Source organism: Condylura cristata, unplaced genomic scaffold, assembly GCF_000260355.1.
Source record: "Condylura cristata isolate star-nosed mole 26May11 unplaced genomic scaffold, ConCri1.0 scaffold00018, whole genome shotgun sequence".
NCBI classification, from domain to species: Eukaryota; Metazoa; Chordata; class Mammalia; order Eulipotyphla; family Talpidae; genus Condylura; species Condylura cristata.
Window position 1 is genome coordinate 23257398 of NW_004567119.1, and position 26366 is coordinate 23283763.

General features: G+C 38.2%; 1 protein-coding gene across 1 annotated transcript; it reads right to left on the reverse strand.

The window, feature by feature from the left end:
* Positions 1 to 2584: 2584 nt before the first annotated feature.
* Positions 2585 to 25430, reverse strand: ATP6V1B2 (ATPase, H+ transporting, lysosomal 56/58kDa, V1 subunit B2). Its single transcript, XM_004685430.2, has 14 exons — positions 25074 to 25430; positions 18251 to 18306; positions 15745 to 15843; positions 14548 to 14641; positions 14339 to 14416; positions 13733 to 13872; positions 13283 to 13384; positions 12855 to 12952; positions 11836 to 11959; positions 10123 to 10273; positions 8735 to 8817; positions 7616 to 7720; positions 6344 to 6473; positions 2585 to 4347 (listed from the first exon to the last, which is right to left on the reverse strand). Exons 1-14 carry the CDS (start codon positions 25207 to 25209, stop codon positions 4208 to 4210), a joined length of 1536 nt encoding a protein of 511 aa, XP_004685487.1. The 5' UTR covers positions 25210 to 25430; the 3' UTR covers positions 2585 to 4207.
* Positions 25431 to 26366: the final 936 nt, after the last annotated feature.

Here is a 26366-nt window from a genome sequence, read left to right on the forward strand (position 1 = left end):
AAATCCAGGTCAGTTACTTGACTTCCATCACCCTGGGGCAAAGGGCAAAGTTGCTGTACCCACCCATCTTGGACTGACTGTAACAGTACTGTGTGTTGAGATGGGATGAGGGCAAACCTCTATTCCTTCCTTATTCCTTCTCATCACATGGTATCAGTTCCCCTAGCACTCTAGTCAGCTACCCTTCCTATATGTAAATTTGGGGTTTCGAGGTAAGGGAAAGAGCAGGAAACAGGGCTGACCAGAGCCATACAAAAGTGCCAGGCCTAATCTGAGAAAAGTATCCTGTTTTTCCAGATCTGGGAAAACAAGAATTCCCCCTATTCTTGGCTTCTTGCCCAGGCATCAGGAAAGAGCAATGGCTTTTCGAGATACTTATTCTATCCTTTCTGGAGGTAGGTGTGGAGGAGGGGGTGGAGAAGGGGTGGTGGTGGTGGTGGTGCAGGGGGTGGTGGTTTACAACCTATAGAAAAAGTGATCAGGAGTAAAGATTTGAGCTTAGCAGTGGTCTTGCCTTGCTTGGGTAAAATGGTTTATTCAGGGTGTGAAAGTTCTGTTGTTGGCTTAGAATCCTAGAGTTTGGTTTGATGAAATAGATACAAGAGGCAGGAAAAAGCTAAATGGTAAGAAGTTCCACTGGAAATGCAAGACGGATACTGGGTGCCCAAGAGGGATACTGGGCAAAAGCGTGGTATACTGGCCCAGGTCAAACCTGCAAACCTGAGACTTTGGAACTTAGAAATCCTTTACCACCTGTATTGTTAAAACAAAGCACAGCTTAGCTTCTTTCTACCACAGACCACGTATACAAAATTACAGGAGTCATGTCAAGAAGAGACGAAGTGTTAATAGTTTTACCTGAGTGGTAGAATTATGGGTTACTTCTTTATTACTTACTTGTACTTTCCAAGTCTCACCTGTGTAATGAGTATGTATTAAATAAACCTTTAATGAAACCTCCCTAGTGCTAAGGGCACACCTAAATGCTACAGATCTTGGGGGAAAGTACAAGAGAAATAGAGAACAGAATGTTTTTAACTCAGAGCTTGGATTTCCAGTAATGAAAACTTGAATCAGAGACCCAACATTAATGAGAGTTGGTCCCAAAGACCACATTCAATACTTTCGTGATTTCAGTTCCAGCTACCTTGCTTGGGAAATAACTCGATTTTTCATGGGCTAAAAAAACTCTTTAGGAGAACATCCTCCCTTGCGGACACCATAACGCTAAAAACACAAGTACAAATAACCTTGTTGTAGGTTAGATCTGGGACCTAAACCTAACAAAGAGGTGAGTAATTCCATCTTTCATAAAGTGAGTAGTGGTTGAAGAAACTATATATTTAGATTGAAGACTTAGAAGTGGCAACCATTTTCAAAGCAGAAGAGGTGTATTGCAAGCAGAAAGCTAGGCCAAAGACATCACTATGTGATGACGTAGTGGCAAGTTTTACTCTGATTTAGGAACATTCCAGTTGTCAAAGTGATGGACTGTCCCCAGCAACTCAATCCCATTGTTTCAGATGATTTAAATAGTCTTCAGTTATCAAGAGAGAGTTGGACCAGGTAAATATTTATAATCCTTCAAACCCAGATCTCTTGACCCTACAGCCAAGAAAGTTTTTGATTGGGTTTATGTTCATTGGTGCTTTTTTATTAGCAGCAGTACTTTTTGAGTCTGTTCGGGTACTGTGTGGTTACCTGAAAAAACACATTTGATTCAGTGAACAGCTGCTTGTTGCAGCTGAAAATGCCACCATTTCTGGAGCTCAATGGGAGCCACTGTTTGACCAAGAGCTGCTGCCCTCTGGTGGAATGAAGGACAGAACCGCCCAGGATGTTACCAAGAAGCATTCTGAGACTACTATCTGTACACAAAACCCTACTTAGCTCCCTCTCAGGGCTTACCCTCCGGCGTGAACCAAGAAGTTGACAGCAGTCCGTCAGGGCCTTTTGTTCACATTGACAAAACTACTGTCAATAAAATAAAATACTGGGATTTTAACAACACTATGAAAACCTGGTTTTGAGAGTGGTTGAAATCTGTAGATCCCATTCCAGTTTAGGGATGACTTTTGGATATGTTAACATAGCGTCTTGGGATGCACGGAGAGCTGCTACTCATAGCAAATGGCTGTGGGGCCTTAGGCTCTTGTAAAGGAATCAAGCCAACTCTAGGTCTTCTTTTTCTGTGCTTCAGTCTCACAGCGTGTCACAGATAGAAGTTCTTCCCGTAAAGGGGAAATGCAGCAGACTGATCAGAGAGGGATCAACAATTCTTAGGTTATCCAAGTGTCTAAAAACATGTTATCAAGTTTTCCAGGGACAATTTGTCATTCTTGCTAAGAATACAAAGTTCTGTGACTGACTTAGTCACTGGAAGAGATTTCTCACTGCATCTACACATCAGTCACCTGTTTACAGTTTTTCCTGCAGGACTCCATGTGGAGGAGGGGGCAGCTGAGACCACCATAGGGTTTGCTTGAATGGCAGGAGGTGTTCAACCCCAAACTGGACAAAGGGCTGGAAATTTAAACTAGAGTCGGTAAATGAGTACAGAACATGCCTTTCATTTTTAAACAGCTTTTTTGTATTTAAATTTTCCTACAAAAGGTAACGTTCTCTCAAGAACATGTATAGACATTTCATTTTCTTCTTATCATCCTTTTTCATTTATGACATTTTGATAATGTTTGAAACAAAAGAATGTTATGGAAAACCTGTAGTATATCTCAACCAAGGGCAGCCGGAAAGAGCAAGAAAGTATAAAATACAGGCCATGTAGGTCTCTATATAGTCCCAATAACACAGGGGTTCACATACTGGCTCTATGTTCAACAGTACGAATCAAAAGACATTGTTATATGTATTTGCTTGTGTCTACTGTTTTTCTAATTAGAAGATACAGAGTCATTTTAGGTAGCTTCCATTTAATTTAACATTTATTTTCATTTTGTATGCTCCAGATGTCACATTTTCTACATTAAAATATAATCATGCTGACCCAGCCCCCACCCCTTGCACCCTCAGAGAAAAAAGTAGAGAACTTTACACAACTCAAGAGATGGAATGCACAGAGTAGAGAAGCTGCTATTGCACCCCAGCAGCAAAGAACACAGAGGTCAAAGCGCAGACATGGCAGCAGTGCAGGGAAGACAGTTTAGGGATCGCAGCAGAAAGAGCAGGAGGTAAAATGCTAAAGCTTTTAAACACTATCACTTGTTCCATAAGATAATCCTGAAAAGGCAAAGACAGGTGAGAAAGCAGAACCAAATAGGGGTTTTTTCAGCTTAAAATACCCATAAACAGAAGAGCTTTCTCCACTCCATCTTGCCTTTCAGCATCCGGTAAACACTTTAGAAAATTATACCCACTGTTAAGCATATCAATGTAGAACAGATGTAGGTTTTCCTTTAAACCCTTTCTTATTTTTATTGTACTCCAACTCTTATAAAGCAACAATGCTATTTAATTATGTGATTCCTCTGCACAGAAACCCAACTAAAAATATGTATCTCACTACTATCAGATCATACCAGCTGTACAAAAGCTGCATGATTCTGTTACCCAGAGGGAGGGAGAACAGTGAGACATAGAGACTGAACTAATATATAAATAAAAATGAGGAAAGGAAACTCCTGTTCCAGTCTACTCATTAAACAAGAAAGAACAGGTGGACAGTAAAAAGCCATCTGCTGAGAGAATGGAGAATACAGCACAGAACGAGGTACGCAGTGGTCCACACCCCAATGTGCGGGAGAGACGCTCTGGGCTTTTCCAAGGGAGTCCCTCGGACCTGGTCTTGCCCCTAATTTGGAGATCAAAACATTATAAACTTCAAAGAGTGATTTTCTTGAGGGGATTTCAAGGAAAGGTCTAGGAGGCCCAAATAACAAGGACATTATTAGGCAAGTAAATACACCACTATGTACAAATACATACACCAATAAGGAAACCTCACCTTCACCCCTGCAGCGACTTCAAACAAAGCACTGAAAATCCAGGTTTTCTGAATAGGAGATATTTTTAAATCTGTTAGCCGTTTAAAACATTGCAACACTGGCACAATATGTTACCTACGCTTTGTTTTTAATCACAGGGTAACACAGTAAACTCCAGCACAAAGGTGGGGTGAGGGAGTGCAAAAGGAATAAAGAAAACAGAACCAATATTTCACAAGAGTATCGAGCCAGCGATGAAACAGCAGCTAATGTTTTGCAGAGTCTCGAGGGTAAAATTCACTCAGGGTGCTCTGAGGGATTCTCTTCAGCATTTCTTTGGGGAAGATTCGGAGTAGCTGCCAGCCAATGTCCAAAGTCTCATAGACAGTGCGGTTTTCATAAGGACCTAACAAAAAATTGAGACTGAATGAATAAAGGCAAACTACTTCCAGCTTCTCGGTGCTATTCAGTGCCCATTCTACGACTAGCATGTGGGCATGAAGTATAAAAAAGAAGAGAGCTGTTAGGTATCCCAAGACGGGATGCAACTGTGGAAGGTGAAGCTGATGAAGTAAACAGCACCGGAAGCAGAGGAAAAAGAGAGGCCTGTGGGCTGGATAGCAGACACTCTAGTGTGGGGAAGGGAGCTCCTGACAACTGGACATGAACTAAATCAATTAGGCCTACTAATTTATAACTAAATTAAAACAGGGCCCAGTGTTTTGCCCAGAAATAAGTGAGAAAAGCAGTTTCCCAAGAACAGAGGCTGAATTTGAGGGAGCCTAGCACTCAGAAAACCTTAAATGCCTATTGAGCACCTGAAGATATGAATGTTTTCAAACTTATTATTTTTAACGGCAGAATTATCCTTACCTTACAAAAAAGTATTATTCTGTAACATCAGAGTGCCCGTAGTTCTTTTCTTGATTAAAAGATCTGCCTGTCTGCTCCTCACTGTCTCTGATGAATCCTCTCACCCCCACCACCTCTCGCCTATATCCCAGTTCTTTTATGCAAAAAAATAAATAAAACCTTTAAAAAAGAAAATTATCTTAAGATATTAAATTTCTGCATTAAAAAACAAATTTAATATATAAAATTTATAAATATGTAAATATATAACATATATTATACTATAAAGATGCAAGACACAATTATATGTATTTATTACTCCTATTAAGTTTAATGTTAATGAAAAATATCTAATGAAAGTAGAAAAGGGCACAGACCCTGAGCAGCACTGGCTGCATTATTCCATGGACTTCATTCTGTATCTGCTATTGGCTGAACAGAACATTACTGGCATTAACAGGGGTGACAGCAGAGATCAAATAGAAACTCTTGAGAACCTTCCATACACTATGTAAGGAAAGTATTATACAAGGTTTTTGTTTTTTTTTTGGTAGAAGGGCAATAAAATCAGTAACAAATTTATACGGTATTGGCATACAGGGAGAAGGGGAGACTGGTAAAGAGGTGACACTAATGGTCAGGCAAGATGAGACAAAGGTTTGGACGAGGCCGTATGACTTGTAAGTACTGTCAAACTTAAACTGTGGTCAGACATTAACATTTCAACAACACCCAGAAAATTGTAGAAATACAGACCTGGCCCCACCCAGATCCACTGATCAGAATTTGTATTTTTAATAAGATCTCCAGTTGATTCAGAGGTCTTTTAAAATGTGAGAAGCACTGGCATAGGTATTATTAATAAGAATGAAAACAGAAAAGAGTATTTTAAAGGAGAACACTACAAATCAGCAAATAACTGATCTTTGGAGAATAAAGAACGAATAGCAAGAACAAAGAAATAAAGAAAGATAAAGAATAACTCCCAATTACTGAGGTTGGCCTAACAAGACAACAGTCATGCCACAGGAGACAGAAATTGGAAAAGGAGCTGCTGAGCAGGTGGCTGGTTAGCTGGGAAAACAATGTTAGTTGTGACCTTGCTGCGTGTGAGGGGACTGTGGCATGCACGGGGCCCCTTGGAATGTGACAGGTGTAGAGCGCACCTGCACACAGAGCAAGTTAGTCAACACAAAGGGGGAAAAGTGAAAACTAGATTTAAAAAAAGTACAGACACAACAGGTAACTTAACTTTGGGAACATAAACATAGTAGGAAGGAGAAGAAAGATTAAAATAATGAATCAGAGAAAAGCCAGGGCTAGTTACTGAGAAGTTATAAGGAAAAACTGCAAAGTGGCAGCAGAGCAGGAGGCTGGATGTAAGGAGGGAACAAGATGGGAGAGAAATAACTGAACAACGGCGCTCAAGGCAGAGGCCCAACTGCACAGACACCTCTCCTCTAACAGCAGGAAAACCGAAAAGAAAGCAAGTAAGTTCTCTCAGACAGAGGAAAAGTCCATTTATGTTTCAAACGAAAGAGTCATCTTACCCTGAGCAATAAAGTTCCTCTCAAACTTCTGCAAAAATTCCAAGTAAAGAAGATCATCTGAGGTAAGGGCTTCTTCTCCAACTACAGCTTTCATGGCTTGTACATCTTTACCAATAGCATAACATGCATACTAAAGAGAAAAGAGGTTTATATGAACAAAGATAAGATTATTTATAGATATTAACAGTAATCTGGGCTTTTTAAGGATACTGCTATAGCAATCTCCATAAGAAGCTAATTTCACAGATGAAATCTCACATTATTTACAAGTACCTGTCAGATAGTAAGTATCAGGATTTATTATTATCAAGAAGTCTCATTCAAAGGGAATATTCACATATGTAAAATGCAGACATTAACACTACGAAATAAACTCGCTCAGTGTTTAATGAGCTCATATTTTAAAGAACATTTGAAAGTCAGAACTTATACTTGTTACCATGGAGAACTACACCTCAAAGTTTTATTCAAGAATAATATGATATCGATAGATTTAGCAACAACTTTATAGTCAAAGTTGTTTTATTTTTAATCTGTGCTTGGTGTACAATCTCATCTGACTAAAGAAACTAAGGATTTGACTAAATATATAAAACTGTATTCTTCAGTGTTCTGGTGACTTCTCAGAAGGTCAAGCAAGAAATACACCAAGCATTCTTCCAGGAAAAGGACTAAGCTTACTAAAAATGTTTAAAATGAGCTATTATATTATTAAAAAAAAAAGTTTAAAATGACCTTATTTTATTTAGAAACTTCCTTAAACAGCATTAAAAGTAGGTTTCCCTGGAGGCACAGTGGGTTAAAGCACAGCACTTAGAAGCTAAAGCCACTTCAGCATGAGTTCAATCCCCACCTGCCTTGGAAGTGACCCACATGGCGTGGTAGACTCTCCTGACCTGTCCGCTGCTCCCCTCAGCAGTGTACTGTCACGATCTGCCTGTTCTGCTCCCCACTCTGTCTCTGGTGAATCCTTTCACCACCCCTGCACCTCTGACCTGTACCCCAGTTCTGTATGCACAAATAAATAAATCTTAAAAAAAAAAGGTAGGTTTCAAGCATGATTTTTAATATTGGTTTCTCTACCCTCATGAGAAAAGACTGCATGGTTCTAACAAATGACTATGCATTCCATAACAAGCCTCTATCAAAATCCTACTTGAATCGGGGAAAAGTCACACAAGAGAAAGACAAACAGGTATAAGACAGCAGAAAGAAAGGACTGAGAAACTTATTTAATCTCTTTAAACACCATTCTTAAAAGGATATACATACCAGCTGATTAGACACATCGGCATGATCCTTTCTGGTCATTCCTTCTCCGATAGCGGATTTCATCAACCGTGATAATGAGGGTAGCACATTAATGGGTGGGTAAATCTTGGGGAGGGAAAAAAAGCACTAGTATTCACAATTCACACTTTATTTTTGGTAATAAAGTATTTCAAAATTAATTATTATTCCTTAAATTACATAAAATATCTGCATTTGTTTCCCAGATGAATTCTAATATATTTTTATTAGAAGAAAAGGTAGTAAGAGACACTGCTTATGTTTATTCTTGTTCAATACTTCTTTAGAGGCCAAAAAGTGAAAACCTACGAAGCAGTACATGATTATATTGAAATCTTATAAATTATTTTGTAATTATATTTAATTTATAATAGTACCTTACACTATTAGCAATACCAAATCTAAACATAAATGGTTTGAACTCTGACTTGTAAGCCAAATACATAAAAAAACAATAATTTCACATAAAGTCTGATAGTAGAAGCCACCATTCATTAAAGAACTGTTAAATATTTGTCTTCCTATTAATAACAAGATCGGTAGACTATACCACTATGGAAAAGAATTATCCAAAAAAGTTGAAACTATTGGTTTTATGTTAAGACACAAGAAGAGTAAAATGTAATTCTTAATTCTGTCACATTTAGACACATCCAGATTTTAGTATCCAGAAATAACAATTTGACAGTCCTATTAAAAACAACTCAAGTTGTGGCCTTCCCTGGTGGCGCAGCGGGTTAAAGCACAGCACTGAGAATGTAAAGCCACTTCCGCATGAGTTCGATCCCTGCCCTGGAGGTGACCACATGGCGTGGTAGATCTCTCCTGACCCACCCGCTGCTCCCCTCAGCAGTGTATTTCGTCGATCTGCCTGTTCTGCTCTCTGCTCTGTCTCTGGTGAATCCTCTAACTCTCTGCATCTCTGGCCTGTACCCCAGTTCTGTATGAATAAATAAATAAATCTTGAAAAACAAAAAACAAAAAACAACTCAAGTTGATATCTTCTAAACAAAAGTGTTTTCAAGAGCAAAGTCAAAGTCACTGAAGAGTAACTGAAAGTAGACCTGTTAAGTGCTACAGCATCACGACAGTGCAAAGTACCTGTCTGTTGTGCAGCTGTCTGTCCACATAGATCTGCCCCTCTGTGATGTATCCAGTCAAGTCAGGGATGGGGTGAGTGATGTCTACCAGAGGAAAGCATGTGATGTTAAAGTGGTCAGCTCATATAACCAGACATACAGAAGTATTATCTACATTACCTAGAACATTGCTAAATAAGATAATTTTCCGCAATGACATAAAAGTTCTATCTCTGTGCCGTCCAATATTGTAGCTACCAACTGAATGTGACTATTGAGCACTTGAAATGTGGCTAATATAACTGAAAAACTTCAGTTTTAATTAACTTCAGAACTTAGACAAATGTGGACAATAGCAGCTACCATGCCAGGCAGGTTAATTTATTTGGTTGGAGCACAGTAAGATGTGTTGGCATATGAGATAAACTGGAGGCACTCATAAAAAAAGTACTAGTTCTCTTAGTTATATCTCTCCCCAAATATATATAAAGTTACATTTTAAACAAAAAGATCTCTTGGAGAGATCTGCCAGTTTATTTAGTTTACAAGTTATTTCAGTACAACATTTCAACATGGAAATACAAGGATACTGAACAAGTAAAGCAACACCATGCAGCCAGCACCCAAAAGGATACACAAAGCAAGACATTTCACACCTGTTAAGCTTGTGTGACTCATGAATTTCAACTTGCCTGTCCTAACCTTGACAGATTACAATGTCCCTGTGTCTCAAATTTTAGCACCCACCTCACAGTTACTATGAGGATCAAATAGGTTCATGTTTACAAGGCACCTAGAATACTGCTCAATTAGTGACTTTTCACTATTCCAGAAAATACAATGTAGATGAAAATGCTTCTTAAAAAATGATATAAAGACAAAAAGGCTGTAAGGGGGATGCCAGAGAGTGTGACCCCAGGAGCCATCCTATGTACTCAGGTGTGCCTGCAATGTGAGCTTTCTCATACATAATGAAAGAAAGTAGTATTTAACCAGTCTTTGGTGATCACTGTCTCTAGTCTTACACCACTGCTATGATGTTCTTTATTAGGCACTTAACATAAGCTGCCTTAAATTACTGCTGCACATTGAAAGTATCCAGTTAGTTTGAATAAAAACATTAAGGAAAAAATTTAATTCATTAAAAAATATGTCTGGTTATCTAGACCAGTGTTATGCAAATAGCAGGAACTCAACAGTACCTTACAAAAAAAACTGAAGTTGCAAAATAACTTTCTTTTTCTACCACAAAAAGAAAATTTTATCTAGGCACAAGCAACTAGTTAAGGTAGACTCTTAGAAGATTAGCTCTCAAAATAATTTCAACTCAAAAAGGTAAAGGGTCCTCCATCTTAGAATTAAAGTCTTTACAATAATGAGGTTGGTTGTGATCCACAAAGCAAAACTTACCATCATTAGGCATGGTGAGAATAGGGATTTGAGTAATAGAGCCATTTCTACCTTCCACTCGACCAGCGCGTTCATATATTGTGGCTAAATCTGTATACATGTAACCTGGAAAACCTCGTCGACCAGGAACCTCTTCCCTGGCTGCTGAAACCTGATAGTAAGTCAAGGAAGATATCACATATCAGAATATGAAAAGTAAAGCTTGATTAGAACATGTTTGTATTAACATACTATACTTCATAACTGAAAATGTCCTATTTATTTAAAATACTGTCTCTAAGAGACAATGTAGGAAAATCTTTTAACAACATAAAATCAAATTATTTCACAACAAAAAATGTAGATAACGTGACCAGAAAATTTTTTGCTAAAATTATAATGCCATGATGCAAATCTTCAAAGAGCTTATTAAAAGAAAAATTGCTTGCAGCTGTATAAATCAGAGGTAGTTAATTTTGAAGTACAGACAAGAGAACATTGTTAGGTCACAAGATTTATCTCATGATGCAGATCTTGCCATATTTATGTCAGCTAATGTTGAAAATCTCAAAATGAAATAACACATATACATACCAAGAATCATTTGAGGTATTTTACAGCTATTATTTTACCTTCTCAACAGTCCTATGAGAAAGATTACGTTGTTAACCCCAATGACACTTGTACTAAAGGTCAGAAAAATAGTTTCCTAAGACCTCCATGGCAGTTCAGTCTGTGCAAAGTAAGTAGTAAGAGGCTTTTTTCTGAGGGGCACACAGAGCACATTATATATGAATTACAACCAGCAAGAACCCTAAAGCATTAAATGCAACAGTTAAGTGCTCTTGTGGTATCTCTCAGAGTGCTACAACAGTGCTATTCAACCTGTCTGCAGACTAACTTCTACCAATGTGCACCAAGATTCAGAAAAACTATTTAGAAAATTTTAATAACATTTCACAGGATACTTTTAATCTTTGTTGAATTTTTAAAATGTGGACTTGTAAAGTTATGTATTTTTTAAAATATTACTTTATTAATAGTTCAAAACTGGTCTATGATTGATGGGGTAAAAGTCTGAAAATAACACTAGATTAAAACAGCACAGGAAATGAGATATGGTGGTAGAGCTTAGGACATTTTAAGAAGCAAGATATTTATATAGTATATCTCTTCAGCAGTCTCTCCCTTTTAAAGAGTAAGTTATTCAAAATTTCAATAACCTACGTAAGAACAAACACCCCAAACTTCTGGGTGATAAATACAACACTTTCAATATTGTTCCTAAATAAGCACTGAGTTTTCTGAAGGAATACATTCTAAAGAGATTGCTGTTAAATAAATATGGCCTTAATTTATTTAAATAAAATTATTTCTTAAATTCCATTAAAAACAGAATTCTGAGAAGGGTCAGAAAATCAAAGTTCAGACAAAGAAAGAACTTCCTGGGAGTAACTGGATAAACTTCTGGCATCATTTACTCTTTCAGAATCAAGTCTTAACCATGGAGAGTATGACAGAAATGATAAATAGGTTTAAATTTTACTTTCAAAATACATTTAACAGCCTAACAATTTAAATCTCATCCTCTAGTCATTTCAATCAAATTGACAGAAAGTAAGCTGTGCTTTTCTTTTTTGGCTAAGGCATTCTACTTATAAGCAATGAAGTTAAAGAAATATGATTAAAGAACAAGATAAAAATTAAATTTATTTTAATTGAGAAAAAAATTACCTCTCGAAGTGCTTCAGCATAAGAACTCATGTCTGTGAGGATAACCAATACATGTTTCTCGCATTGATAGGCAAGAAATTCGGCTGTGGTTAGAGCCAAGCGAGGAGTGATAATTCGCTCAATACTGAAATGGAACATTAAGTCCTAGGTCACTCAAAATAAAATAAAACAAAATGATTCTGGAAATAATAGTATCAAAACAAAATGATTCTGGAAATAATAATAATTTTAAAGTCTTAAAGAAAATGAGGATGGTAAATTATTACTTCAAAAATTATTAAGCAAGCAGTTATTTTTTAAATTTACATAGCAATAATTACTAGTGCCACAAAGTTATATTATTTTATAAATGCTCTGTAAGTTTTCAGAACTCTATGGTTCTCAAAACTGAGAATGAAATAGGAAGGAAGGGATAGAACAGAGATCCAATTTCTCATGAGAGAAAAAGGTCATTTATTAAGTACAGACAGTGTTTGGGATTACATACATATCAGCTTATTAAATATGCATGGTCACCTACCTTATGAGACAAGTATAATCTGTCACATTTTTGTAAAGAGTAAGTGATTTTTCCCAAAGGCAAAGAACTATTTAGAAGGAGGTAGTCTCCCTAGTGGCGTAAAGGGTTAATTCTCAGCACTATGAAGCTATCCGAAGCCACTGCAGCGCTAGTTCAATCCCCAGCTGAGGAGCTGACCCACTGGATGCAACAGACTTCTGTTTTGCCCGCTGCTCTCCTCAGCAGTGTATTTCAGAATATCTGCCTGTTCTGCTCCCTACTGTCTCTGGTAAATCTCTCACCCCTGGTACCTCTGGCCTGTACCCTAGCTCTTGTATGCATAAATAAATAAACCTTTAAAAAAGAGGAAGAAGTAGGCATAGAACTTAAATGAAGAATTACAGTATTCCTGGACTCACACTGCTTTCATTAATGCATTTTTTACATCTCTAACATAGGTGACTTTTTTTGAGAAGAAGCCTGGGTGAAAAAAAAGAAAAGAAAAGAACTGTTTACTCACGTTGGGTCATTAGCCAAGTTCAAAAAGAGGCAGACATTGTCCATTGAGCCATTTTCTTCAAAGTCAGATTTGAAGAATCGAGCAGTTTCCATGTTTACCTGAGTAGTAATGAGTTCATTAGCATTGGGGGAAGAAAAGTTCTCAAACTTATATTGAGAAAGGCATATTATGGATCTACAAAGTTCCTTCTTTTAAAATTTGAAATGCCCCAAATTTTTTCAGCCAACAGAAAATAGCCCACTTTGGGCACAAAAAACTGTTCTAAAATTTCAGTCTAATAACAAATCCTTAGTCTGTCCAAAATGCCAAATTCCAACTGCTCTACCTAGAAATAAATTCAACAATACACATATATTTTCCAACACTGTTCTAATATCATAAGCAATTAATTTTAAATGTCATACAAAACAGAAAAAATTTATACTTACACCCATAGCAGCAAATACAATTGCAAAATTTTCCTCACTATAGTCCACTACATCTTTGGATTTCTTTACCAAACCAGCCTGGCGACAGATTTGAGCTGCAATCTGATGAATACAAAAGAATTGCACTTAAGTCTAAAATATCATTTCTACAACAAAATAACTTTTTTGCTACACTTTTTGGAACCGTAATTACAAATAAAACTGGGATTTTTAGAGGATTTTATTCAATAAAACTATTTTGTACTTCTGCAAAGATTCCTAAGAGTAAACAATAAAAATACAGCATGCATGACAAAGATTCAATGTAAGTGAATTACACAAACAATAATAATGCATAGAGAGTAACACTGGGTATCTATTTTGAAAGCCCTTTACTGGATTTCTTGACAGAACAAAGCGGTTAAGGAGTTTTCCTTGTTAAATTTTACACCGAATGGTTCTAGTCCTTACCTCGTTGTGTGGTAATCCAGCAGCAGAGAAGATTGGAATTTTTTGCCCCCTAGCAATACTGTTCATGCCATCTATGGCTGAAATGCCAGTCTGAATCATCTCCTCTGGGTAGATTCGACACTGAGGATTGATTGGCTGGCCTAAAGCATTTCCAAAAGGGGAAATTTTAGTATGTCTATATATATATTATTTCTTTTTACTACAAAAAAAAATTAGTTATTTTTGAAACCTGAAATTGTCTGAATTAGCTCTCCCATTTGTCTTTCAGAGTCACAAAATACAGTCCAAAGTAAAAGAAATATACAGCAAAGAGAAATCCTCATTTCAAGGCTATGGTTTTACTATTTACGATTCATATGTACACTAGTGATATTTTATAATACGTAAAGATATTTTATGTAAATTTCAGGATAATGTGTAAAAAATTAATTTATTAAATTAAAATTACTGCTCACTTCAACAACATCTATATAAATGAAATTTACTAAATACGGATACTGTTGGTGATCTACTTAAACTATCAGAACATCGCTATCTTGTACAGGTATAGGACAGATAGATATTATTATTTTCACTCAAACACAGAAATCCATCTACTGTCCCTACCCATGATATCAAGGAAGTCTTCAGCCAGTACCACAGGGCCTCTATCAATGGGTTTTCCTGATCCATTGAAAACACGACCTACGAAACAGTAACAAGATACAAGAGTAGATAGTAACATCTAAATATTCTTAAGCTTTTTTTTTTTAATTATGGAAATATATTTAAAAAAAATGGATTTCTGTTCAGAATCAGTAACAATATCCACTTACCAAGCATATCCTCAGACACTGGCGTTCGGAGAATATCTCCAGTAAACTCACAGGATGTTTTCTTGGCATCTATACCTGAAGTTCCTTCAAATACCTATCATGAATGAGAAGTAATCACAAAGGGAAAAGGAATCTAAATAAGTATGCACTTAGATTTTGTCTGCTAAGAAGTTATAAAAAGAGTCTATTATTTTTAACATAAAAAATTCACAGTGATACTATGGTGGTGGCACAGGGGTGATTTGGTGATGGGAAACCCGCGGGGATTACAATCGAGATGGAAAAAAAAATGTGCAAAATGATGTAAAAATAAACTTTGTAATAAAAAAAAAATTCACAGTGATAAAACAAATCCCTAATCTCTTGATCAAGGGTTATTCATACTTGTAAGCTAAGTCCATAAGGCAAGTTAAAATGTTTCTATACTTTTTTTTTTAAGAAAGAAAACAAAGGAAGAAGAATATGCATCAGAGACCTTACATGGCCCCATAAAGCCAAAACAGAATTTACTATAAGCCCTTTATGGAAGTTTTGCTGACACTTTTAGGGGAATGTTTTGATTGAGAAAAATGTCATTTACAATAATCAGTAACATTAAAAACCAGAATTTACAAGAGAAAATTTAAAGGAACTGACTTAGATTAGTTTGGGTTTCATCCTCTAATTGGTTAATTCTGCTTTCCACTTCTCTCCTATGTGACTGGCTCCCTCACTTTCATTCATTAAAAAAAAGGCAGCCATTTTACCATAGATTTGTTTTTTTATTTCATCTTTGATAATTTTTGTACAATGTTTGCTTTCTCCTCTTAGATGTAGTCCCTGTAAAATTCCCACCACCAATTCACCCCTGTACTATCACCATAATCTATTCTGCTCTTCCCACCCATTTGATCCCTTTCTCCTGCAGAATGTCCCTGATTTATAGTTGCCATTAATTTTTTTAAATTAATTTTATTATTATTTCCCTGATCCCTTATTTGATTCCTCTATATTCCCCTTATAAGTGAAACCATCTGATGTTAGAATGGCTTTATAAATGGTTTACATTTGGCAAAATAACAAATTTTCCCCTCATCACCAGTAATCAATCTCCAAATATATACTTACCCAGTGATCACTAGAAAAACAAACAGTATTCTTCGTATTTTTGTGATTAGGTAAAAGTTTAGCCAGCCAGGTTTTGAAAGTCAGACTTACTTGAACCACTGCTTTGGATCCACTGACTTCGAGAACTTGCCCACTTCTCTTTGTGCCATCTGGTAATGTCAAATGGACAATCTCAGCATATCTGGGAAACTAAGTAGGAAAAAATAATGGTTCAACATTAACTAAAAGTTCACTGCAAATGCTTGAACTCTGTCACAGCATGGCGTATGTGCCATCCCCCACCTCTCCAACAAAGCTTGCAAGCACAGACACAGACACATTGGTACATGACTATGGATATCCTATCTTGTTCTGATTTAAATGAAAAAGTTTCTACAGTCTCTTTTTAAGTTATATTATTTGCTACAGATTGCAGTAGGTTTTACAGATTTTACGAGGTTAAAAACAAAGTATTCTCCTTATTTTCAAGAGGACTTTTTAAAGAAATGAGTAATCTTGTCAGTTTTTTTCCTCCCTGTATTTACAGATAAAATTATAGCAAGCCTTGTCTAGTTTAAATCCACAAGTAGGGCCTCTCTGGCAATGCAGGGGTTAAAGACACAGCACTGTCAAGCCACAGCCAGCCACTAGAGCAAAAGTTCAATCCCTGGCCAGCCAGAGAGCTGACCCACATGGCCCAGCAGACCTTTCCTGTCTCACCTGCTGCTCTCCTCAGCAGTGTACTTTAGTGGATCTACCTGTTTTGCTCCCACTCTTTCCCTTGATGAATCCTCTCACTGCCTGCACCCCAGTTCTCTTATGTATAAATAAATACATCTTTAAAAGTAAACCCACAAGTAAGCTAAATTATAAATGTCAAATCATCTTTGTATTACTGGAATAAACTGTTATAGTATTTTTTGCTAATATCCAATGTATGAGTGTACTTATTAACAATTTTAGTTTGTGCCTACAAGTGAGAATACCTCTATTTTTCCTTTCTAGTACCACCTTTTATCTGGCTTGGGAATCAAAGGTGTGCTAAATTCATGAAGTAAGTTGGGCAGCAGCCTCTATCTTCTTTTCTGATAACATATGTGTAAAATTATGTGTTTCTTGATCCTATGTGTATGCTTTAAGTTAAAAAAAAAAGTCAAAAATTAAAAAAAAAAACTGACTAAAATAGTTTTTCCTCATTTGAACATTCCAGGAAACTTCAGCTGTTAAGTTACTTTCTCATATATTTACTAAGTCTTCCCCATTCTGACTTTCATTGCATCTTGCATTTATCCATCACTTATTACTGTGCTTCTTTACCTCAAGTGGCTCCATGAGGGGTGGGCCTACCCACTGTTTCGCTAGCACATTTTCTGTGCTGAGGTTAGTACTTTACATAATTGAAACAAATATTTTTAAATGAGTAAAAAGGTTGTAAAGAATATAGTTTTTATAGTTAATAAATAGTTATAATTAAAGAATATAGGGGAAAAGGGGAAGATATATATAATAATGAAGCAAAAATGTTTCCTATATTTCCCTCAAAAAATAAAAGTGTAGACTCCATTTACTCACAAAATACTGGTAGGTTACCTTCCTAAACTTGTATACAGTTTGACTTCTATATATAGAGATTTAAATCAAATATAAGACTAATATGAAACTGCAGTCAGAATGTAAGCTTGCTATGCTTAATCCCCATGTTAAATAGACACTCTGTCATATACAATACTATCAGTGATTAACAGTGAGGAGACAATGTACACTGTCCTTTTTATGAAAGGTTTTCAATTTATTTTTTGCATCGTAGAGGTAGTCACATACCAAACATACCCCTGCCATTACTTCTACCAACAATCTAGTTACTGTGTGCTTTTCCCTCACCCACCTCACTCCCGCTCCAACCCAGCACCAACCAACTAATGCAGAATTCTAGAAAGCATATTGTAAAAATTATTTTCTCTGCTGTATTCTGATTGTTCAAAAGTTTCAAGCAGAAGACTGAGCCCAGGATATCCAATTGCAGACTACATTATATACCTTCTTTTGTAAGGTAACACTACTAATTTTATCATTCTTAAGCAGATATGATTAAAAATTATGTAACTAAAGATTCTTAAAACAAACTGAGTATGTAAAAACTAATCGTTAGTCACCACTGGTATAATCACTTCTTACTCATTACTTGAAGCAGTGGCAGGCCCTCAAAGAGATAAGCAACACTGTTTCACTCAGAGACCTTTAAAGAACACAAATACTAAAGAAACACAGGACAGTCTACAGTTAAAGAGTTATAAGATGACATACTTGTATATCTGACAGATTATAAAACACAGTCACAAACATTATTACTTGATTTGCCTAATAAACCCATGAATAGCATTAGAGTTCATTTTTGTTTTGGTAGACAAGGGATTTTAGGCCAAAAACAGAATTCACAGTAGATCAGTACTAAAATTCTGCCTTATGACTATTGTTCTAAAACTCTTATATCCTAGACGGCATTGACATTTAGGCCAAAGAATGGTTTAAAAACCAAAATGAAAAATTAAAGTGTAATGAAAAAAGTGTCACATTTTCAATTTTATAAGTGGTTAAACCATGATGGTAGTAGTATTACCTTAACATGATCTAAGATCACTAGTGGACCATTGACTCCTGAAACTGTCTTGTACGCTGGAAAGAAACACAGAAGAGTCAGCTTTAGTCAAGTTTGACATCAGCCTAAATTAGCTTTCTGGTATTATCAAAAAACTTCTGTCTCCTTTATCATACTTATTACAATATGCAACAAACAACTATAAACTCATGGAATTAAATAAGCCTTGCTGTATACCTCACTTCATAATCCACCCTTATCCAAGGAAACATTTTGAAGCATTAACATGAGTTAGTCACATTGTTTTAAGAATCCAGGATATAAAAACAATTAAGGCACAGAGACACAGCTTGCCTTCAAGAGCTCAGCTTCACAAGAAGCTGGAGAGCTCTAACAGCAGTATGCAGAGGGCTTGTGAAAGCACAGGAGAAACCTACCTCAAAGAGAAAAGGAAAAACTTAGTGGTACCATTTCATAAAGTAGATGAGGAATAGGAAAGTTCAGAACCCTTGACTTTCAGCAGGAGTGACAATTTTCACAATGGGAATTTGAGAAAATGCAATCTAATAAGATAAAAAGTCATTGTTGGTGGGAAAAGAGCTTTATAAAGAAGGGAGTAGGTAATGGAATGAAAGATTAGAGGTCAAGTTAGCCAAGTATCCTTTACAAAAAAGTCAATTTAGGCTTTTGATTTTCCAGATGTCTTAGGAATACACTACCACTCTCTCAAGCACTATGACCCAAGCTGTTTATTTGAGAAAGGAGGTAGCTATCCTCATGCCTGAACCGCCTCCATGTCAAGCGTCTTGGTAGTTGGGTATAAAACAAAAAGTACTCAAGTAATCAGAAAGTCACAATTTCAAAATCAGATCAGCTTAAAACAACAAATGAAACAAATGGATGAAGAAAATTTACTACAAGGTCTAAAAATAATTTATAAGAAGCTATGAACCAGTTAGGAATTTCCACTTGCTGGATTTCTTATAAGGCCTTAAAGAATTTACGACACAAATGTAGACTCCCAAGAATGAGGAACTATTTAATAGCTAGTCTGCCACTCAGGGAGCTTTGGAACTTAAAAATTATTTCAAAAATGGCTTCAAAGGATAACAGCTAAATCACAAATTAAAAATGTTTAAGATTACTTGAATGGATGGGAAAATAAATGAACTAGTCACCTAAGACTTGATTTTCTGCTGTCCAGAATATCCCATTGTTTTAACATAATCTACACTTGAAAATTCCTACTCTTTCTAAAATTTCCTTACTGTTCTTTTTTTCAGAGAATCCAAACATTCTAGTTTTCAATGACTTCTTAAAAATTGCCATTTGTAAAATACAAAATGAGTTACATTGGAAATGTTTTCTTAGAACCCAGATTTTAAAAACTGAAACATGAACCTTTACAAAAACTTAAACTATTGGGGATGTGGGGGTGGGGGGGGGCCCAGTCTTGAGATTACAGGTAACTCATTTTTTGAATAAAATGTCCTATCAATAATATCCTTTAGATTCCGAAAATTCCATTTATTTTTCTATAAGATTTGCATCTCCTTTAGAACCTCTAACCCTATGACCACAATGCTTCAGAATCTCGTGTTTCATTTTAAGCTCATTCAAAATTAGGAAGTTCTGCCAGTCACAAGAAAAATGGCATGACCAAGAGAAAAACATACTAGTCACTGCTTTTCCAGGAAACAAGGAATAAAGCTAATTTCTATTATAGAGGACAATACTCTACACCCCATCAAAAGCATCATTTTTTTAAAAATCAGTAATGTTTAAGATTAGTTGATTAATACCAATGATGGAGGATAGAAAAACAGAAAAGGAGACGCCACAAGACCAGAAGCCTGGCTCACACAATGCCAAGAGCTGGAGGTAGGGGTAGAAAGGATTAGTGTTGCCATCAACCCAGCTACAGAAACTAAGGTCCGTAGATGCCAAAGCCTAGGTCACAAAGCACAAGACCCAGCCAGGTCTCAGACTATTACAGGGTGTCGGGGGCACAGATGTCAAAGTGAAGAGTGTAGAGTTTGAAGGCCATTGTAGTTTCCCTGGCCCCTTTCAAATTCTACAGTTACTCAAAATCAACAACAAACCATTATCATGAAGAAATGACTCCCTCCCAAAGAGGGGGCACTGGCAGGGGGCAGCAGTCCTTCTGTCCACCTAAGAGTAGGCAGGTGCGTCTCTTCACCCACGCTCTTTCCACAGGGCAGCAGTTTCCTGCCAGCCGGTGGTGACCTGTACCATGCCAGGGCTTCTCTTCACTGTCCTCACTCAGCATGGACAGCTCTCCTCAAGGCCGCCTGCTCTTTCTGGGCAAACCTATCCCTGTCAGGGCAGCCCTTTCTGCCCCTTTGTGTCTATGCAAGTGTTCTGTGTTCTGCTCTCCCTTTTACAATGAAGCTACCCTTTTGGATGTAACTAACACCTCTGTTGTGGAGAAACTCACCTGGGAAACTTGCCTCCTGCTGCTGAAAGGGGAGCTCTGCTGAAACCTTTCCAGGGTGAAACCAAGGAATGACCCCTATCTTCTGAACCCAACAACTTCAAAAAATGACATCACCAACACCACCACTTGTGCACATTTAATAAGTACTTGTCAGGAATTCTCATTTAATCTCCATAGCTGATGAGTTAACTAATGTTACGCCCAGCTTAAAAAGAGAAAAATGATACTCAAATTAAGTTACTTGTCCAAGAATTAAGCTCTCTACTCTACCTCAAATTCTAAAATTGGCCATTTTTTATGGCCTGGTAGACTCCTGTAATTATTTGCAAGATTTAAGTAGTATTTCCACCCCCAATAACAAGTCTGAAAATTGAGCTAGGAAAAATAAATTCCTTTTACTATTTAATGCATTGGACAATATTTCCCTTTGCACACATTTTGTCATTACTGCAAAACAATCTTTCTTCAATGGAAGGTAGCTACTAGAAGAGTTTCAACAAAGAAGGGAAAGTCTAACAAAGTTGTTTTGGCAGTTTTCTCTCACTGGAAAGCATGAAAAACAGGAGACCACTTCAGATACAAATCAGAGGTTCAACAATATGCTTGATTTAAATTAAATTGACATGAAAACTAAACTAATAAATGTTATAACCTAAAGTAAATAAAAAAGATCATGAATCTTAACATTTAGAGAGTGCTTCATATTTTTACAGAGCCTTTTCAGATAGTAAGCTCATTTCAGCTTCACAACACAATTAGAGGTCGGCAAGGCTGAAATACTCACTTAATGCCTAAACAAACTAAAGTTCTGAGGAATTTTTTACTAAATGGGAGAACCAGGATTATAAGTGGGCTTTTTTCTGTTAAGATTGGTTTGTTGGCTTCCCTTCCTCCACTCTTAATTCTAAGGCTTAGTACTCCATAACCTTGTATTTCTGAACGCAGTCTCCAGAATAATGAAAAGATATGAGAGAATTCCTAGCAGTTAGATTACATATAGGTACTAGAAGACAATTTAAATACAAACTGTAACCTTTTCCATAATAATAAATAAAAACTATTTGGGGGGAAAAAAGCAGGGAAAAATTATACCAAAACCCACCTTTCACCCCTCAGCAATATTTCTCAGTCATCCCCACCATAACCACTAACAGCCCAAAGCAGATACCAGTTTGTAGTAAGGGAGCAAAAGACATTAAGAAAAAAGTCAAAATCCATTCACAAATTATATAAACACTTTTATTTACCAAAAAAATGGCCACTCTGAACATAAACCTGGATGCAAGACTTCATCTGGTAAGAAAGAACCTGAATCTGCAGGTGATGAGCAAGAACTTCTGACAACTCAGCAGATGCACATTACACACTCGGCACATACTACAACCAAAAAGTTAAACCTCCCATCTGGTCTATGTAACAGACAATAAATACAAAGTATCATTTAAAAACCAAGATCTGTGAAGATTTTAAGAAGTACATATTTAGATGACATCCTCTTCCTCCTGCAGGATATGAGATTGTTCAACACTAGTACTCTACTTGATGATTGTGAAATTTTCAGAGAAAAAATTTGACAGTCATTGCACAACAAGGGATCTATTCCTTAAGCCTCCACCTTACCTTGTGTTGTGTAAGAAGGGTAGAGACCCACACCCTGAACAGTGAGTGGTTACTTGTGTTCCCTAGAGGCAGGTCAGTGATTCCTTTGACTTTTTGTTGGATTCATTCTGCTTTATAAGAAGCGGTTAAAGCACAGCACTGTGAGGCTGTTGCAGTGGCTCTAGCACTAGTTCGATCCCCAGCCAGAGAGGTGATCCACATGGCACGACAGACCTCTGACCTGCCCGCTGCTCTGCTCAGCAGTGTATACAGCACTGGCTCGATCCCCAGCCAGGGAGGTGACCCACATGGTGTGGCAGACCTCTCCTGACCCGCCCCCCACTGCTCCCCTCAGCAGTATATTTCATTCCATCTGCCTGTTCTGCTCCCCACTCTGTCTCTGGTGAATCCTCTCATCCCTTACAACTCTGGCCTGTACCCAAGTTCTGTATGCATAAATAAATCTTAAGAAAAAAAAAAAAGTCAGTTGATTTAGGTGCTCTAAAACAATGTATGTAATTCAAAACGTTTGGCACATAAAATTAATTATTGAACCTTGCTTAAAGCTTAAAAGAAAATCAAATTTTCTTTTCTGTGACTTTAAAAGTTCAACTAATGTGTGCTCAAAATTATTTCAAACCTACATATTTCATTTTTCAATTCTTATTAATGACTATAATCCTAAAAGCTGTTTTATAGCAGGATCCAGTTTGTATAGAAGAATTACCAAACATTACTCCATTCTTTTGTTCAAAAAAGCTTACACTAAGCAACTATGATAAAAGATTACCTGAATGGTAATCTTACCAGCTTTCAACTAGAACAATATTTATTCAGAAGCAATTAAAATTGTTTACCAAAGTCTAGATGTGGCAAAAAGGAAAAAGATGATATACAAATGTAATCACTGAGAGTATGACATCATTGATGCCTTTTAGAATAACCCAGACACTGAAGGGAAACTCAGTCAAGTATCCCAATTCCCTACTCTGATTCTACCCATTGTAAGAATGTACACATTATTACAACAAGGAGTTTAAATGCAAGTTATATGACAATCACAAGACAACTTCTGTGTGGAGCACGAAGGATACAAAAAGGATTCCTCCTCCAGTTTGCACACCTCAGTTATAGCATTATGTTGCAACATCAGCTGGAGTTCTTCAGTCACAGGCTAAGCACACAGAGCATTAAGAAATCATATTCACTTCCCTTAACTATGGAGTGCTGTGTAAACAATGTTATTATTTCAGTGGCTACTCTGAATTGACAATGAATGCTTACATGAAAATCCACTATTAAACCTAAATACTATTTTCCCAGAAGCACCACTAATGTCTGTGTTCTATCCCCCCAAAAAAAGCACAGAAGTGTGATTCATGAAAGAGAATTTCTAACTGTTAAGTATAAATTTATTGTCAAAATCTGTAAGAATGCAACATCTGTTCATTTCCTAGAGATTTACTCAGTGGGTATAAATGCCCAAAAGGAGTTCTTTAATTCAGATGATTCCCAGTAAAAGCACCAACTATGGTTCAAGTGTTTTCCTTCATTCTCACCCTGCATTGCTATCACATGACCCAGTGACAGATCAGGATAGGATTAGTCAGACTAGAGAGCACCCAGACCTTTCATCTGAAATTCTTTTTAACCAATGAGCCACCCACAAGCAGGCTCTCTGGCAATTAACCAGTGCAAATATAGTGTCACCACCCAGAGAAACAGGGTGCTTTCTCAAGTTTTAAAGGTGTCTATTTTCAAAGCTGATACCCAATTGCTAAGATAGCTGTGAAGCGGACCATGCTACACGATGCTACTGTGTAGTATCAAGAACCTTTTCAGAACTGCTGAGCAGTTACTTAAACCTGGTTTATTGAAGCCCTTTATAAAATCACACCTTCGCATCCGCTTTGAATATGTGCTTATTATATGGGGAGAGGTGTTTGGTTTTTTCCAAGGTAGCCTTCTGTCTGGCAATTTAGGTGAACTGATCAGTAGAAGAGCAATGATAGAAAAAGCCCAATGAGAATTAAGAAACCTCGCGTTTTATTTCTTCCTCTGCTAATAATTAGGTGCCTAAAGCCTTGACAGGTCCTGTCTCTCCCAGAAGCTTAGGTTGACAGGTCCTGTCCCAGAACCTTGGGCTTCTCACTGTAAACTGAGAGGGCTAGACTAGATGATGTGTTGGAGACTTTTCAGTTCCAGCGTTCTTTGATATCTGGGTGTCGTTCTGCAGAGCAACCCCCCCCCGCCCCCCAGGAAACAAGTCGCATCTCCCCCTGGCTGCTGGCCTGACCATCATCCCCAAAGGCCTTACCACGTCGGCGATGGCACTACCCTACCCGCTCTCCAGGGCAGGAGCCCCAGACCCGCCCAGAGCACCATAACAGTGGAAAGAGATGGGAGGGGACGTTCCCTCGAGCCCAGGACAACCAAAAGAGGTGAGGAGAAGACTAAGATTGGGATGACAAGGAGTGGACTTCCCGCAGGGGCAGGCATCAGTGCCCGAGATGGCTCCAGGCTAGGGAAGTCGGAGGCCGCGCGGAGTCAGGAGCCCACCAAGACCAGGGAAATGTTCCAGGTGGGGCTCCTGCCCTCCGCCCACATATGAACCGGAAGTGAAAAGGACACGTAAATCTCTTCCTACAGAAACCTATGTGGGTAAGGGACAGCGAGAGGGAAAGCTGCCCTCCCCCCGCTCCAAACCGCAGGCTAAGCAGGTGAGTGGGTGCAAAGGGCTGCCCTAAAAGCAAAGAGACAGCCTTCGTCTTGCTCCCTGATACTCACTGAGGCGAGGCTGGGAGAGGTAGTTCCGGCTCACTGCCAGCGCATGCTCCCGAGACCCCACCACAGGCCCGCCGGTGGGCACGGGTAGCTCGGGCGCGGCCCCGTTCACGATCCCTCGCATCGCTCGCAGCGCCATCTTGTCTCCTCCGTCCCGACCGGCCCCGCAGCAGCAGCGCCGCGCAGGCGCAGATATAGCAGGGATGGACCGAGCACCCGGCTCCGCCCATTGGCGCAGCGGAGACCCCGCCTCGCTCCGCTCGGTTCGCGGCGGGCGGCCCGCTTCCTCGTGACTGGCCGCCGCGGGGGCGGGGCTGTGCCGGCGGGCCGGCCGGAGGAGCTGACCAGCGTGCTAGGAGGGAGGGTTTGGGGCCGCCGAGAGGGAGAAGCCAAAGAGGAACCAGGAATAAAGGCAAGATGTAAGGCAGAGAAGAAAGGCAGATACGTACAAGGAAAGGTGAACCAGCGTCCACTTCAGAGTGGCATTTGTTTGTTTCACTTTACGGTCTTTTATCCAATTCATCCACGCCATTAAAAGAATATTTTTGCCCCTGCTCCTCTGGCCTGTACTCCAGTTCTGTATGCATAAATAAATAACTCTTAAAAAATATTTGTTAAAGATTTGTTAAAATTTATTTATGCACAAATAAATAAATCTTAAACAGATTTTTAAAAGATTTATTTATGCATATAGAACTGGGGTACAGGCCAGAGGTGCAGGGGCGGTGAGAGGATTCACCAAATTCAGAGTGGGGAGCAGAACAGGCAGGTTGAGGAAGTACACTGCTGAGGGGAGCAGCAGGCGGGTCAGGGGAGGTCTGCCGCGCCATGTGGGTCACCTCCGGGCCCAGAGATCTAACTGGCACTGAGGCCACTGCAGCTAGCTTCCAGTGCTGCGTCCTTACTGTTGCGCCACCAGGGAGGGACCCCCAAAATTTGTTTTAATTTCGTCATTAAAAAGTATATTAGGCCCCTCCCTGGTGGCCCAGGAGGTTAAAGCACAGCACTGAGAAGCCAAAGCCACTTCCGCATGAGTTAGATTTCTGCCTGCCCCGGAGGTGACCACATGGCGCGGCAGACCTCTCCTGACTCACCCGCTGCTCCCCTCAGCAGAGTACTTCATCAATATGCCTGTTCTGCTCCCCACTCTGTCTCTGGTGAAGCTTCTCGCCGCCCCTGCACCTCTGGCCTGTACCCCAGTTCTGTATGCACAAATAAAGAAATCTTTAAAAAAATTAAAATTAAATAAAATTAAAATTAAAAAATTTAGAAGTATATTAGACTACTTAAGGGTAA